The sequence below is a fragment of the Bos indicus x Bos taurus genome, chromosome 6 (genome assembly GCF_003369695.1).
Source record: "Bos indicus x Bos taurus breed Angus x Brahman F1 hybrid chromosome 6, Bos_hybrid_MaternalHap_v2.0, whole genome shotgun sequence".
Taxonomy (NCBI): Eukaryota; Metazoa; Chordata; class Mammalia; order Artiodactyla; family Bovidae; genus Bos; species Bos indicus x Bos taurus.
In genome coordinates, this window is record NC_040081.1 from 46,262,457 (window position 1) to 46,280,244 (window position 17,788).

The 17,788-nt window shown below is 34.0% G+C and overlaps 1 protein-coding gene across 2 annotated transcripts in view; it reads left to right on the forward strand.

The window, feature by feature from the left end:
• Nucleotides 1-17,788, forward strand: part of TBC1D19 (TBC1 domain family member 19) — a 151,608-nt gene that overhangs the window by 69,543 nt on the left and 64,277 nt on the right. For both annotated transcript variants that reach the window (XM_027544218.1, XM_027544217.1), the window contains exons 10-12: nt 3,006-3,044; nt 4,839-4,951; nt 16,737-16,811. In XM_027544218.1, coding sequence (XP_027400019.1) covers nt 3,006-3,044; nt 4,839-4,951; nt 16,737-16,811 — 227 coding nt within the window. The remainder of the gene's footprint in view (nt 1-3,005; nt 3,045-4,838; nt 4,952-16,736; nt 16,812-17,788) is intronic.

Consider the following 17,788-nt stretch of genomic DNA (forward strand, 5'->3'; position numbering starts at 1 on the left):
ATTATTGTTGCTAATAATAATAATAATAATAATAAACAGTTATTGAGCATATACTATGTGTTATATGTGTTTTATATATAAAACAACTCTAGATGTAGCTATGTTTTATTATCATTTTAAAACCTTTTTTACTGTATAATGCATATAGGAAAGTACATGTGTCATAAGAGAATGGCTCAATAAATTTTTATAATTGGACACTCTTATTAAATTATCACCCAGATCAATAAAATGAAGTCCTTTCCTACCCCCTTTCAATCTTGATCCCCTGTGTCAAAGATAACCACTGTTTTTACTATTCAAATTTCATCTCTTGCCTCCTCATTCTGTCCTTCCCCCTTCTGCCACCTCCATCCCCACTTCCACATACACACATGTTCTCTGTCTCTAATCATATTTGAAAAACTGCTGCAAATTTTTCAAGTGTCTAGATTGACGACTCTGCCTCCTCTAAATCTCCTACGTCATCATCATCATCACCATCCTTGTGTGTTTATAGGATTTCAGCGTATCTTCAAGTTCCTTTTTGGTAAGGGTTTCTCTATGCTCTTCTGTGTGGTCCTCAACATTGTCATCAGTTAGTTATGTCAGAGAAATCTCCCCTACCAAACTTTCCTTGAAACATTCAAAGTATTCTTTATTTCCACATCAGTATTGGGGAAGTCCCCAAGTCACTGATTGCTTCATTCCAGAATGGCCTCCAGCATGCATCAGGCTTTAGGGCATCTACAGCCTCTGCAGTGGGCAAACTTGCATCTGCAATTGTGAAGTTCTTTCATAAATCGCTACTGAGGCGGCTGCTGCTGCTGCTACTGCAGGCAGGGTTAGCATCAAGGGCAGCGGGGAACCTTTTGCAAGTGAGGTGGAGGTAAGTCACCTGGATGGACTGCTGCGGCGGTGACAGAGAGTTAGGAAACAGGAGCAGCCTTCCACATTCTCGTTGGTGAAGCAGAGAGATTGGGGTTGGCCAGGAGCATTCTCAGCTAAGAGGAGGACCTTGAAATGGCAGCCCCTTCTCTTCATCCCTTTACTATCAGGAATGAAGCACAGGAACCTCTCCAAGAACAAAATGGCCTTCACCCAAACCTTCTCGTATTGCCAGAACATGGGCCGGCAATTTTTGTTTTTGTTCTTGTGGGCCTGGGGATCGCTTGCTCAGTAGATGAAGCCTGGCTTGATCACATGACCTGCTGCATTACCACACAGCACCAGAATAAGGTGATTTTTCCAGGTCCTGAACCCTGGGGCTTGCTTTACATTCTTATGGAAATAGGTGTTATTGGGCATCTCCTTCCAGAACATGCCCACTTCATTACAATTGAAGATCTGCTCTGGAAGATAGCCTATCTCTTCTGTAAGTTTTTTGAGCTCTTCTGGGAATGCCGAAGCTGTCCCTGCATTAGCCAATGCTGATTCTCCCATGATCTCTAAGTTCTTGTGGTTGCAGCACTTCACAAAGCTAGCCAGCCATCCCTTGTGAGCTTCAGACTCCATTCTCCTCAACCCCTCATAGTGGTGCTCACAGAGGCTAAGTGCTTTTTCACACCTCATCTTGCTGTCAACAGGAATATGCTTCTGTGACATGTCCTCCAGCCACACACTTAATACCTTTGTAAGCATTTTACCATGAACCAGAGACCATTTTTGCAATTGTAGGGGCAGCACTAATACTTCAGCTTCTTTCTGCTTTATTTTGCAAATGCTTGGTTCATTTTTACTGACCTTATAGCTTTCCTTGGCAAGCAGCATGAATCCATGACATGGTGGGAGACTACAGCAGGGTATGCCAATGTCAGTTCATTCACATGAATTCAAGTTTTGCTTTTTAGAACTTAGCACACAGCAAATTCAAGATTTGTTTTTTGGAATTTTCTAGAATTTTTTAAAAATATTTCAGTCTGAGGTTGGTTGAATCCACAGATGTGGGACCTACAGATTTGGAGGGCTGACTGTATTACAGTAGTGCTGCTGTGAGTATTCTTGTGTAAGTCTCCTGGTACATATAGGCAGACGTTAGGATTCATAGTGAGAGTAATGCTGCTAACTGTTGTAGGGTGTGCATACGTTCAGTGTTCGTAGGTGTTGCCAAATGGTTTTCCAAGGTGGTTGGACTGATTTACACTCCTACCACCTTTGTATGAGAAGCTTATTTGCTCCATTTCCTTTGCATTTAGCCATTGTGGTGGTTGTGTATTTCATAATGGTTTTAATTTCATTTCTCTGATAACTAACATGGTTGAGCATTTTCTCATACGTTTATCGGTCCTTTGGATTACCTCTTTTGTAAAGAACCTGTTCACATCTTCTGCATATTTGCATTGGATAGTTGTCTTTTTTAAGTTGACTTACTGGGAGTGCTTTCTGTGTTCTAAGTACAAGACCTTCGCTGGATAGATACATATTGCAAATATACTCTCCCACTCTGTGACTCACCTTTTCACTCTCAGTGATGTCTTTGATGAACAGAAGTTTCTTGGGTTGAATATGACCAAGTTTAGGAGTTTTGTTTTGTTTTTTTTCTATTATGATTGGTACTTTAAAAGCAAAATTTTTTTTCCCCATATAACCTTTTAAAATGGCATTTTTATAGTGGGATTACCCATATAGTATTAACGCTTTTATTAGGTATGCTTTCATGCTAGTTTAGAGTGGAAGTAGGGGTTTGCAAATGAAGCTGTCAATAAGTTTTGTTTTTAGGGGAAAAAAATTAAAGATGAATGGACAGAAATTTGTGTTATGAGAAGGTATTTTATACTATTTTAACAAAGGAAGTTAGTTTATCAATTTTTTTCTTCTGATTAAATATACTTAATTTTCTTTTAATTTCTATAAACTTCAAACAACTTAGAAAAAAGACTTTTCTACGTATATTCTTATAGTTTCCTGTAGAGCTATTCCAGCTTTGAAAATAATTAGAAGCATCAATACTAGAAAAATATACATAATATTATTCTAAATGTGGCTGATTATATTTGTGTCTAAAAATGTTATTTTATCATTTTTAGAGCTTTTTGAAAATGAGCATGTACGTATTGGGCAAAAAGGTAAGCTTTTTAAACATTTTAATTGGAAGATAATTGCTTTACAATGTGTTGGTTTCTGCTGTGAAATAACACGAATCAGCTATTTAGTATACATCTCCTCCTCTTGAGAAAAAGATAAGCTTTTGATTAAACTTATTTTAACTTCTGAAAATGAGACAGTTTTAAGTAAATGTCTGCATCATATGCCCTCATCTGAAATTTAATCCCTGAAAAGCTAAAGACCTAAAAAGGAATCATAATTAACAATGTAGATAAAACAATAGGAATCTTTATAAAGAGGGGAAATGCATCACTTTGGCTTTATCAATAAACAGCAGATAAAGAAGTACACAGATGATTCACTAAAAAACAAAAGATAAATGCAGCTACACATTTCTCAAGGGTATTAGCTTAATCCATTCAACAGTAGAATTTCATTTTAAAATCAGAGTCAGGTTCTCTCTTTGATATGCCCACACCCTTCTCATTAACGTTAATAGGAATATGCTCCTGCATCAGGAGAAAGTGATGACTGCCACGCTTCCTGGTGACTGTTCACAGTGGCAGGACTTAATAACTGAGCAGCTGTCAGCATTCTGGAGAATAAATTTTCCCCATCTTTTGAAGATTCTTTTCCTTGTTTATATAAATCCAGTTCAGTCTTTGAAATATGAAGTGCAGATAAGTCTTTGTGTCAGAATGAACCTTCTGACAGTTATATTATCATGGTCTAAACTCCTTAGTTCAATTTTCAGAATCTAGAGGACTGTATTTATATGATTTGATATTTTCATTAAATATAATTGCAAGTTAAAGGATATGTTTCATCTTTTTATTTCAAAGGGTCCCTTTGTTTCTTTTGGTCTTCTCATTTTCATTTAGTGTAAGGTTTTTTCCTTTTTCTTTTAAGAATATAAGAAAACAGTACTGTTAGACAAGTATTAGCAGATGTCTAGTGTTTCTTCTTTTGTTTTTACTTTTTTATATTTTGGTTTTATTTGTTTTGGAAGGGGACTTAATTTCTAGATTTAATAGTTAATATTTTCTTTAAAATAAAAATTAAAACAAAAGGATAATATATTAATTTTGAGAACTTGACCACTTCTGAATAATTTGGAGCCTTAAAATGTTATTGGATCCTTTGTGTTTTCAGTTCTTAAAAAATTCCTCTTTTCTGTTCATTGTCCTGGAGAAGGAAATGGCAACCCACTCTGGTACTCTTGCCTGGAAAATCCCATAGACGGAGAAGCCTGGTAGGCTACAGTCAATGGGGTTGCAAAGAGTCGGACACGACTCAGCATCTTCACTTCTTCACTTCTTCTGTTGATTTTGGCAGATAGTTAAAAGATCATCTAATAGAATGGATATCTACATTTGTAGAATTCTTAGTCGTAATACTTCAGATAGCTTACTACTTCCAAATACTAGAACATTCATGACTTAGTAGAATATGCTTAAGAAATTTATGGTTTCTGAGGTATGATTTGATGTGATCTTCAAATCCCAAATTTATTATATATATGCATCATTAGTGGCAGATCCATGAAACTATAGTTAAAGCACAGGAATTCAAGGTACTTACATTAAAAAAACTTTCAGATAAGGTAGGAGGTGGAGGAACCTAAGGCTTAAAACATACAGGACTGTAAATAAGACCACATCAAAAATCAGAGAGTAAAAGAAGATTGCCAAGATATGTTTTAATTATGTAAGATACAAAGATGAAATGTTAGCTTCCTAAAAAAAATTGTAAAGATTTCAATGTATTTCTTACATTACACATTTTCTAATGAGATTCTAATATACTTTTAACAGTTTTAACAGAACAAGATAGTGCTGCTGCTCAACAGTATATCAGACAAGGAAGTCCCACAGCCCTGAGAGCTGAACTATGGGCTCTCATTTTGAATATCTCCAGTCACCCTGAGGTAAGAGAAAGAAGGATGAACCAAATTTGATATTTATTCTTCAAAGACCCGTGTTTCAAAACAGAAATATGTTTTCTTAGTCTTATATGTATCCCCTTTTTAATTTTCAAATGCACTGTAGTTTAGAGTTCTAAGATTAATACATAATTTAATCACTATGTATTTATTATATATGTTTTTATTATTAATAATTAATTGGATAGTGTGAACCTATACCCAAACAATAAGTGTAGGGTTGGCCAGAAAGTTCATTAAGGTTTTTCTGTAAAGATCTTGTAGAAAAATCCAGTGAGCTTTTTGGCCAATTCCATACAATTGTAATAAGTGGAGTCTACCAGTGTAGGTCAGTGAGGATGTGTGGTGGAACTGGGGATTAGAACAGGGTGAAATAAAGACAGACTGCTCAGTGTATGTAAATGAGTACTTTGTCCCTACAGTTACTTTGAAAATATGCACCATTTTTATAGTTCTAAAAATTGACATTTTATGTGGGAATGTTATTTTTCTAAGTATAAGAACATTTTATTTTAGGAAATAAAATGAAAATGAAGAGAAATCACCAACAGACAGGTAATAGATTCAATAAAGAAAAAATATGTAACATATTCTTTTTGAAATATTTTAGAGAAATTTTTTTTTGCTTAAGCCCATTGATCTACAAATCATTGATTTAAATATTTTAATAAATAGCAAACTAATAGTTACAGCAAACTAATAGTTCACTAGACAGTGGTTAAAAACATGGGTTTTCTTTGAAATCATATGACCTAGTTTCAACTCCTAGCTCCCCCAACTTATTTGAAATAAGTTGCTGAGTGAGAAAAATTTCTTCAAGCCTCAAGTTACCTATGCTTAAATATGGGTAATAATTTTTATATCATAGAGTGGTTATGAGAATTAAATAAAATGTAAGTCTTTTATTAACCCAGTACCTGATGTAACAGGCCACCACTGATGGTAGCAGTAATAATTATATATTGCATATAACTGTAAATTAATCATAATTTATAATATGTAATAATTTAGGCACATATATTATAACTATATACATATCTAATTATACACATATATTAAAATTACATATAATAGTGATAATTATTAATAAATTAGTTATATGATATTAATCATACATTAATCATAATTTATAATAATGCTGTTTTTAAGAAAATCAAGCACTAACATAAGTATTATAAAAGCTATACCTCTGGCCTTTGCAAATTATGTATGTATGCTTATGTGTGTGTATGTGCATGCATATATATGTATTTTAAATCTCCCTCTGTAAACAGCACTATCAAAAATCACTTGCTTCCTTTTTGAAAGAATAAGCTTTGTGCTTTATTTTAGAGCAATTTTAAACCAAATGATACTGCTGATCTTTTGAGGTGACACTTTAAAAGTAACAGTTGACAAAACACTTTAGAGTGTACTTTGGGCCTTTTTTTAGTGCATCAGCTCTTGTAAAAGAGGTAGTAATTCTTGTTCTGATCTGACTGTATAGATCAGAGTTAGATCACCTACCAACTTCATCGACCAGCAGCTAAGTTAACAAGTCCTGTCTCTGCAGAGGAACTACTTCCATTTCAAAAATAGATTTAGAATTTTTCTAGAAATATCACTGTAGAATAAAAGTAGTAATCCAAAATGATTGTTATAATGTTCAACAGCTGTTTTTACACTTGCATTCTGGAGTTAATAATGATCTTGATTTTCTGTACTCAAAATGACAGATCTGTAAATAGAAATTCATATCAGAAAGGCAATCTTGATTTTATTGAATAAAACACTTTCTATACCTTACACTTTTATATTCACTGTAAAAGTGTGACCTGCACACACTATAGCAACTCCAAAATAATTGTTTAGGTGGTATATTAGAGGAGGGAGAATACTTCTTACAAAGAATTCTTTATCAGAATGTTTTGTTCAATTACTTTTCAGTCACTTAAAATAAGGTACACATGCAAATGTATCATAGTTAAGGAGATACATAAACAGAATATTTCAAATTTCACACCCATAAACCTGTTTTAAAAATCTTACCTTCTTAGAAAGACTTGGTATTTAATGCTTTGAGTTCCTAGCAGTTAGTTTATTTAATACTTTTATTAGAACATTATTTAACTTTGATTTTTTTTCTCTTTTTAAGAAAATATGTGATAAGCTTAAAAGCGTTGTCTTTATATATTTTCTATAGATTTCTGGATCAAATATCCATATTTAGCAAACATGCATATTTAAATTTTTGCTTAATTTCAGTTTGCTAATTAAAAGAAGATAGAAAATTTTCTTTTACTTTGCTCTAAGTTCTTACTTACTGATAAAATAGTCAAGATGAGTATTAACATTTAAGATTTCCTTTAGTGATTTCACAACAAGGTTCTCCACAGCCTGACCTAAAGATCTCCAGCAATGCCTGATCATCCTAGATCTTTCTGGTCACACTTACCTAGTCTTCCCACTGTCTGTTTCTGTCCTTCACTCTCCTCAACCGCTGCTTTTCACAATCTTAGTAAAAGATATTACTTTCTCTTAACCAGAGAAAACATAAGTCATCAGAAAGAACTTATCCAAATTCTTTCCATGAAACCTGTGAACTCTACTTTTATATCTAAATCATGTGAAAGAAAATTCTATGCTGAATGCTCCTACTTTCTTAATCCCATAATCACTCAATCTACCTTATTCTGGTATACGTTCTACCAAATAACGATAACTGTCCTAGCTAAAGATGTCAAGAACAGTGGACGCATTTTAGTCTTTGCATTTTACTGCATTTGATACTATTATCTACTCTGTCCTTGAAATATTCTTGGTCTTTAATTTAGTTCATCCTTTTTTTTAGTTATTTCCCTCTTTTTTTGGTTTTTTTTTCAAGTCTGCATTTGGGTTCCCGTACAAACCTTAAGTGATTGTGTTTTTCAGAATTCAGTTTTGATCTTTTTTTCATTCTGCACATTTTCCTTAGACTGATTCACCAATCATTTCTTTCTGTAATGGCTCCAACTCTGTTTTCAATCAATCATTGTCTTAACTCTAAAACTTTTATTTCCAGTTTCCTACAGAACTCTTAACACATGCTCCAGAAGTATATCAGACTCATGATGTCTAAAAGAAAAGGCATAATCTTCACCTCAGTGCATTTATGGTCATCCAAGAAATGTTGAATTGTCTCTCTACCATGCTGTTCTCTCCCTGAAAAAAAAAAAGTCTCAGACTTTTCTCTTGTTGGATACTCTGCTCTTCTCTCATGTGCAGCTTATTCCATCACCTTTCCTGAGAAAGCTTCCTCACCTCTCCTCTACCGTGCCTTCTCCCGACTCCATCTCTGCTCCTGTTAGATACTTCCTTCTTTTCCCTCCTGCCATAACCAGGGCAGGAGCAAGGACTCAAGTCAAAGAAACATATATCATACTTCTTACTTTATTTGTCTGCCTCCCTTTCTAGATTGGGGCTTCCTTGGTGGCTCAGATGATAAAGAATCTTCCTGCAGTATGGGAGACCCAAGTTCAATCCTTCGGTCAGGAAGATCCCCTGGAGAAGGAAATGGCAACCCACTCCAGTATTTTTGCCTGTCAGACACGACCAAGCAACTAACAAGTTCACATTCTTTCTAGATTGAGTACCTGGGGACAGGAATTGTTTTCTTCTTCACCATCTTAATGTCAGTATCTTGTACAGTACCTAAAAATGATAGGCTCATCTAAATGCTTACTGAACAATTAAGTATAAAATTTTAGGACTCTTTGTGAGTTCTTTGATTTTTTAAGTATATATTTTCTTCTTCTCTTTAGTTAAATGGATAGTCTAAGTCTGAATAAAAGACCAAATAGATACATATACTAAAATTATTGTCTGATGCTAAAAATTTGGGCTACTTTGTTTTTCAAAGATTGCTTTTATAATCATAATTTATTGCTCTTAAATGTCTATTTGCCAGAGCTTATACAAAGTACTCTTTAAATATTCTATTACTGGTGATTGTTTTATTTTATAAATTGTTTTCTTATAATGTCTTTGTCTGCTTTTAGGGTAATGGAATGAATTAAAAGGTATTCCCTCTGCTTCTGTCCTATGAAGGAGATTGTAGAAGACTGGCAGAATCTCCCCCTTAAATGTTTGGTAGAATTCACCAGTGAACCACTCTGGGCTTTGTACTGTCTGTTTTGGAAGGTTATTAATTATTAAATGAGTTACTTTAACAAATCTAGGCCTATACACATTGTTTCTTCTTGTGTGAATTTCAGCAAATTTTCAGCAAAATCTTATTCAAGTAATTGATCCATTTCATCTAGGTTATCAAATCTGTGGGCAGGGAAGTATTCCTAGTATTCCTCCATTATCCTTTTAATGTTCAAAGGATCTTTCACTTCTGATTTGGGTAATTTGTGTCCTTTCTCTTTTTTTCTTAATTAGCCTAGCTAGAGGCTCATCATTGTTTCTTGATCTTTTCAATGAACCAACTTTTGGTTCCAATGATATTTCTCTATTGATTCCTGTTTTCAATTTTATTTATTTATGCTCTATTCTTATCATTTCTCTTCCTCTGCTTACTTTCAGTTTAATTTGCTCTTCTTTTCCTAATTTCCTAAGGTAGAAACTTAGTTTGTTTATTTTAGGTCTTTCTTGTTTTCTAATATATGCCTGCATTTAATTCTATACATTCCATCTAAGCATTGCTTTTACTGCATTCCCCAAATTTTGATGTTACCTTTTCATTTAGTTCAAAATACTTTGAAATTTTTCTTGAAATTTCTTCTTTGACCCATGTGTGTGTTGTTTAATCTCCGTGTATTTGGATATTTTCCAGTTATCTTTCTGTTATTGGTTTCTAGTTTAACTCCACGGTGGGTCGGAGAGCAGACACTGTAGGATTTCTATTCTTTTAAATTTGTTAAAGCCATGTTTTATGACCCAGAATGTGGTCCGTCTTGGTGAATGTGCCATGTGAGCTTGAGAATCATGTGTGTTTTGCTGCTGTTGGATGAAGTAGCGTATAGGTGTCCATCATATCCAGTTTATTGGTGGTGGTGTTGAGTTCAACTTGGACCTTACTGATTTTCTGCCTACTGAATCTATTTCTGATAGAGAAATGTTGAAGTTTTATTTCAATTGGAAATGCATGATTTATTTTATAAATGATGCTGATAACCATCCTTCTGAAAGAAAACAATCAGACCTTTGGCTTACAAAATATTAAAATAAATTCCAGGTAGGTTATAAACATGTAAATTTAAAATATCAATTTTAGAAAAAATTAGGAAAATATTTACATAAATATGTGGTGTAGGAGAGCCTTGCCTAAGGCAAGCAAGAAAACCTAAATCCATAAAGAATTTTGAAAAATTTGTCAGTGTATACCATAAACAAAAACAAAACATATTAATATGAAGAAAAGGTATTTGTAACCCAAATGACAAATGTTAATCCTCAGTATAGATAAAGAATCTGACAGATTAATGAAATAAATGTAATCTAACAGAAAAATATGTAAACCATGGAAGTGAAAGTTCAAATGGCCAATAAGCATATGAAAGAAAGTCAACTTTATTAGTATTTGAGAAAGTCTAAGTTAATACAACAGTAAGATAACCACTATTTTTACCCATGGAAAAGTGAAAATGGTGCAAGTCGCTCAGGAAAGGCATATGTGCATGAGGATATTTATTGTAGTATTTGTAGCAACAAACAACTAGAAACAACCTGAGTAGCCATCTATAGGGGAATGGTTAAATAAATCATAATGTATCTGTAGTGCAGTTTTAAAAATATTAAGGTTTATGTGTTGATAGTTATTTAAAAGACAGAGAGAGATGACCGTGATACATCACTAGAAACTGAAAAATAAGTATAGTATGATTCCATTTTATGTTAACAAACAACAGCTAAAACCCTTAAGTATGATTATATATTTATATAAGCATGGAGAAAAGTATGGAAGGATATAAATTACAAATAATGTTATTAATACAAATATAAATAACATTAGTTTCTTCAGTGTGGTGGGAGGGAAGAAAAAAAGAGTATTTTCTTTATCCAGCTCTAGATTGTTTCACTTATTTTAATGGTCATATATCAGTTTGCAATTTTAAACTTTTTACTTTTAAAAAGCAACATAACTCTAAACAGCTTTTCTGCTACGTTCACTAGGAAACATTAAAGTATAATATTATGCCCTTTGCTAGCTGTCAGGATTGGTGTTTGAGTTGGGTGCTGTTCCTACCTTTAAAAGTGTTCTTTTATTCTAGCTAAAGAGGTAGATTTAATAAATATAATAGAAGGTAAATAAAATAGTAAAATAATTTTTCTTTAGGTAAGAAATCAAAACATCATGAATGAGAACAAAATAAAGCTTTTTAATTAAAATTAAAATTTTAATTAAAATGACTAAAAATAGCCAGCAAATTCCCAGATTATCTTTATGTGATGAGCATTTGACTCAAACTAGAGAACTGTGTATCAAGCATTTTTTAAAACAAACAAATTTTCTGCTCTGATTGCTGTGGCCAAAACTTCCAAAACTATGTTGAATAGTAATGGTGAAAGTGGGCACCCTTGTCTTGTTCCTGACTTTAGAGGAACTGCTTTCAGTTTTTCACCATTGAGGATAATGTTTGCTGTGGGTTTGTCATATATAGCTTTTATTATGTTGAGGTATGTTCCTTCTATTCCTGCTTTCTGGAGAGTTCTTATCATAAATGGATGTTGAATTTTGTCAAAGGCTTTCTCTGCATCTATTGAGATAATCATATGGTTTTTATTTTTCAGTTTGTTAATGTGGTGTATTACATTGATTGATTTGTGGATATTGAAGAATCCTTGCATCCCTGGGATAAAGCCCACTTGGTCATGGTGTATGATCTTTTTAATGTGTTGTTGGATTCTGATTGCTAGAATTTTGTTAAGGATTTTTGCATCTATGTTCATCAGTGATATTGGCCTGTAGTTTTCTTTTTTGTGGGATCTTTGTCAGGTTTTGGTATTAGGGTGATGGTGGCCTCATAGAATGAGTTTGGAAGTTTACCTTCCTCTGCAATTTTCTGGAAGAGTTTGAGCAGGATAGGTGTTAGCTCTTCTCTAAATTTTTGGTAGAATTCAGCTGTGAAGCCATCTGGACCTGGGCTTTTGTTTGCTGGAAGATTTTTGATTACAGTTTCAATTTCCGTGCTTGTGATGGGTCTGTTAAGATTTTCTATTTCTTCCTGGTCCAGTTTTGGAAAGTTGTACTTTTCTAAGAATTTGTCCATTTCTTCCACGTTGTCCATTTTATTGGCATATAAATGTTGATAGTAGTCTCTTATGATCCTTTGTATTTCTGTGTTGTCTGTTGTGATCTCTCCATTTTCATTTCTAATTTTATTGATTTGATTTTTCTCCCTTTGTTTCTTGATGAGTCTGGCTAATGGTTTGTCAATTTTATTTATCCTTTCAAAGAACCAGCTTTTGGCTTTGTTGATTTTTGCTATGGTCTCTTTTGTTTCTTTTGCATTAATTTCTGCCCTAATTTTTAAGATTTCTTTCCTTCTACTAACCCTGGGGTTCTTCATTTCTTCCTTTTCTAGTTGCTTTAGGTGTAGGGTTAGGTTATTTATTTGACTTTTTTCTTGTTTCTTGAGGTATGCCTGTATTGCTATGAACTTTCCCCTTAGGACTGCTTTTAAAGTGTCCCACAGTTTTTGGGTTGTTGTGTTTTCATTTTCATTCGTTTCTATGCAAATTTTGATTTCTTTTTTGATTTCTTCTGTGATTTGTTGGTTATTCAGCAGCGTGTTGTTCAGCCTCCATATGTTGGAATTTTGGCCACAGCAATCAGAGCAGAAAAAGAAATAAAAGGAATCCAATAAAGGAATAAAATTGGAAAAGAAGAAGTAAAACTCTCACTATTTGCAGATGACATGATCCTCTACATAGAAAACCCTAAAGACTCCACCAGAAAATTACTAGAACTAATCAATGATTATAGTAAAGTTGCAGGATATAAAATCAACACACAGAAATCCCTTGCATTCCTATACACTAATAATGAGAAAACTGAAAGAGAAATTAAGGAAACAATTCCATTCACCATTGCAACGAAAAGAATAAAATACTTAGGAATATATCTACCTAAAGAAACTAAAGACCTATATATAGAAAACTATAAAACACTGGTGAAAGAAATCAAAGAGGACACTAATAGATGGAGAAATATACCATGTTCATGGATTGGAAGAATCAATATAGTGAAAATGAGTATACTACCCAAAGCAATTTATAGATTCAATGTAATCCCTATCAAGCTACCAACGGTATTCTTCACAGAGCTAGAACAAATAATTTCACAATTTGTATGGAAATACAAAAAACCTCGAATAGCCAAAGCGATCTTGAGAAAGAAGAATGGAACTGGAGGAATCAACCTACCTGACTTCAGGCTCTATTACAAAGCCACAGTTATCAAGACAGTATGGTACTGGCACAAAGACAGAAATATTGATCAATGGAACAAAATAGAAAGCCCAGAGATAAATCCACGCACATATGGACACCTTCTCTTTGACAAAGGAGGCAAGAATGTACAATGGATTAAAGACAATCTCTTTAACAAGTGGTGCTGGGAAATCTGGTCAACCACTTGTAAAAGAATGAAACTAGAACACTTTCTAACACCATACACAAAAATAAACTCAAAATGGATTAAAGATCTCAACGTAAGACCAGAAACTATAAAACTCCTAGAGGAGAACATAGGCAAAACACTCTCTGCCATACATCACAGCAGGATCCTCTATGACCCACCTCCCAGAATATTGGAAATAAAAGCAAAAATAAACAAATGGGACCTAATTAAATTTAAAAGCTTCTGCACAACAAAGGAAACTATTAGAAAGGTGAAAAGGCAGCCTTCAGAATGGGAGAAAATAATAGCAAATGAAGCAACTGACAAACAGCTAATCTCAAAAATATACAAGCAACTCCTACAGCTCAACTCCAGAAAAATAAATGACCCAATCAAAAAATGGGCCAAAGAACTAAATAGACATTTCTCCAAAGAAGACATACAGATGGCTAACAAACACATGAAAAGATGCTCAACATGACTCATTATCAGAGAAATGCAAATCAAAACCACTATGAGGTACCATTTCACACCAGTCAGAATGGCTGCCATCCATAAGTCTACAAGCAATAAATGCTGGAGAGGGTGTGGAGAAAAGGGAACTCTCTTACACTGTTGGTGGGAATGCAAACTAGTACAGCCACTATGGAGAACAATGTGGAGATTCCTTAAAAAACTGGAAATAGAACTGCCTTATGACCCATCAATCCCACTGCTGGGCATACACACTGAGGAAACCAGAAGGGAAAGAGACCCATGTACCCCAATGTTCATCGCAGCACTGTTTATAATAGCCAGGACATGGAAGCAACCTAGATGCCCATCAGCAGATGAATGGATAAGAAAGCTGTGGTACATATACACAATGGAGTATTACTCAGCCATTAAAAAGAATACATTTGAATCAGTTCTAATGAGATGGATGAAACTGGAACCTATTATACAGAGTGAAGTAAGCCAGAAAGAAAAACACCAATATAGTATACTAACGCATATATATGGAATTTAGAAAGATGGTAACAATAACCCTGTGTACGAGACAGCAAAAGAGACACTGATGTATAGATCAGTCTTATGGACTCTGTGGGAGAGGGAGAGGGTGGGGAGATTTGGGAGAATGGCATTGAAACATGTATAATATGTATGAAACGAGTCGCCAGTCCAGGTTCGATGCACGATACTGGATGCTTGGGGCTGGTGCACTGGGATGACCCAGAGGGAGGGTATGGGGAGGGAGGAGGGAGGAGGGTTCAGGATGGGGAACACAGGTATACCTGTGGCGGATTCATTTCGATATTTGGCAAAACTAATACAATATTGTAAAGTTTAAAAATAAAATAAAATTAAAAAATAAATAAAACAAAGAAATTGTATTTCAGGAAACATAGGTTTGAATACCACCCTGCCATGGCTGCTGCATGCATCAGATATTCTTCTCTGTCCCAGGTGATCCTGTCCCCTAGCTCTTACTTGTTTGAGGGACTGTCTTCAGAAAGAATCACACAGTACCGAGGGAGCCAAGCAGTATTTGGATAGAGGTGGAAACCAGGGCTAGAGTCCCCAAGAGATGGATGGAGGGATTCGGAGAAACGCAGGGATCAGCTTGTAGAAGTCAGATGATATTTCCATCTCTCTTTAACACAGCTGCTACCCACTTAATCTTGACCTTTCTCAATCGTTATTATGAACACCTGACCAACTATTAGCCTGTCCCTTAACTGGATTACATCTTACCTCCTTCCTCCCACTTTCTGTTCTTCTGTCTTTTCTTCTTTTTCCTTACCCCCTTTTCTCTCTTTCCTGTCCTTCCTCTCTTATTCTTATTTCTTATTCTTTATTAAATGGCTTCCCTTGTGGCTTAGCTGGTAAAGAACCTGCCTGCAATGCGGGAGACCTGGGTTCAATCCCTGGGTTGGGAAGATCCCCTGGAGAAGGTAAAGGCTACCCACTCCAGTATTCTGGCCTGGAGAGTTCCATGGACTGTATAGTCCATGGGGTCCCAAAGAGTCAGACACAACTGAGCAGCTTTCACTTTCACTTAACTTTCAGCCTAATCTTATCACTGTTTAGAGTTAATTTGATATTCTAATATTTTTTTAACTGATTTTTTTTTGCTAAAATTTTACTAATTTCTTTACAATTAAAAAAATTTTATTTTATATTGGAGTATTGTTGATTAACAATGTTGTGTTAGTTTCAGATATACAATAAAGTAATTCAGTTATGCATCATATACATGTATCTATTCTTTTTCAAATTCTTTTCCCACTTAGATTATTACAGAATATTGAGCAGAGTTCCTGGTGCTATAGCTGATTTTTATTTAATTTTTAAAAGCCTTGACTCAGATTTAAAGTGCACTACTGATTCTATTGACCAATGTCATTAAAAGTCCTGAACCCTTATCATTGTCCATTAGCCAGATGATATGAGAATGTTTGACATTATCTCTTAAAAACTTACATACTTTTCCAACCTATGTTTAAATCATGTACAAGTTAGCTATATAGCATTCTGTATAGTTACAACCATTTTATTTTGAACTAAAAATGAAAAATTAAAGACATTTTTTTCAAAAAAAAATCCTGATTTTTTTTTTTTTCATATGCTATATGATAGCTTTTACTACCAGGGATGATTTAGTATGCTTAAATTTTTTTATTTTATAATAATTCAGATATTAGAAAGGCAGTATAGAGTAGTCACTCTGGGTTTTTATGTAGGTTCTGGGGGTTTCCTGGAATCAAATCTTACTACCTTTGTGGCCTTGAACAGAAAGTTACTTCTTTCTCTGGGCCTCAGTTTCTCAAATGTAAATGGGAATAATAATCATTGAACAGGTTTATTTTGTTGATATGAGATTAAATAGAGTAACATGCATGTTGGGTAAAACAGTTCCTAATAACTAATAAATACTACATTTGCTATTAAAGTTAAATTACATTTAAATCAATGTAGCAAACATTGATTAAATACCTACCAGGTACCAGATTTTATCTTAAGGGATGGGATTAAGTCTGTTTATTGATCATCAGCTATTATCCAGGCCTAGAGACTCTAGTAATAAAATAAAGCCCTTATTCTCTTAGTGTATATAATACTATTAATGATCATTATTTATTAAAGTTTGAGGCTGACTTTATAAATGATTGACTTTTAATGTTTTTGTTTTTCTTTTAAATCTAGGATATTTTATATTATGAGCAGCTTAAGACAAATGTGATACAACATGACCTTTTGGTGGACAGTCTAATTTATAAAGTAAGTGAAGCTGTAAGTTTTTCCATTTCGTTACCATTAAGCAATTATCAAGAGTCTTCATGTAGGTACTGCACTATCTATGATACATATTAACCTTGAAAAATAATTTTAAGTGATCATTATACTTAGAATGATAAAGTTGACCTTCAAAATCTGAGGTTTCTATTCAGTGTTATCTTTCACTTTGCAACTGTCTTCACAATCCTTTCTTGACCCTCCCATATATTGATTAAGTGAATGATATTTCTTGTCCTTATAAATTACAATTTTCAACTCAAACTATACAGAAAATCTACTAAAAGAAAAAAAATCAGATTATGGATTTCTTCATCTTATTTATCTCGCAATTCTTTAGGGCCTGCTTGTTTATTTTATTATATTGAAGTCACAGCTTATTTTTCATTTCTTTTGATTTCTAGACATAGAGTTAAACACATCTCAAGTTTTATTTCCAGGCATCTGTTATTGAGAGTTGAGATGTAGATGCTAAAAGCATGGTATAGGGTTTGACTGATTCCGGATTCATAATTGGGTTGTTTAAAAGACTTGGATTTTAGATTTAGAACTTGTAAGATAGAGGAGAAAGGGCATATTATTCCAGACCTCAGAAACAGGGGAAAGAAGACCCAAAGATTTGTCTGGGTAGAACATAACAGAAGTTAATAATAACAGTGACTGCTAGCGTTTAATGATTGCTTTCTGTGTGTCATACAATGCTCCAGACTCTTTACATAGATTAACTGATCCTGACAGCTACCCCAGGGGAGTATTTGGGCTATAAATGATAATTCTTTTTTTTTTTCCTAAAAAAAAAAAGTTGCATTCTACAAGATCATGCATTAAAAATAATAGAGCTTATAGGAAAAATAGGGTTGGGGTAGCTTTTGCAACTTTATAGCCAAAGTGCTAACAGAAGCAATCATTGGGAGATGAACTGGACAGCCCAAGCAGGCTGCTCCTGCAGGAATTATTAAAAA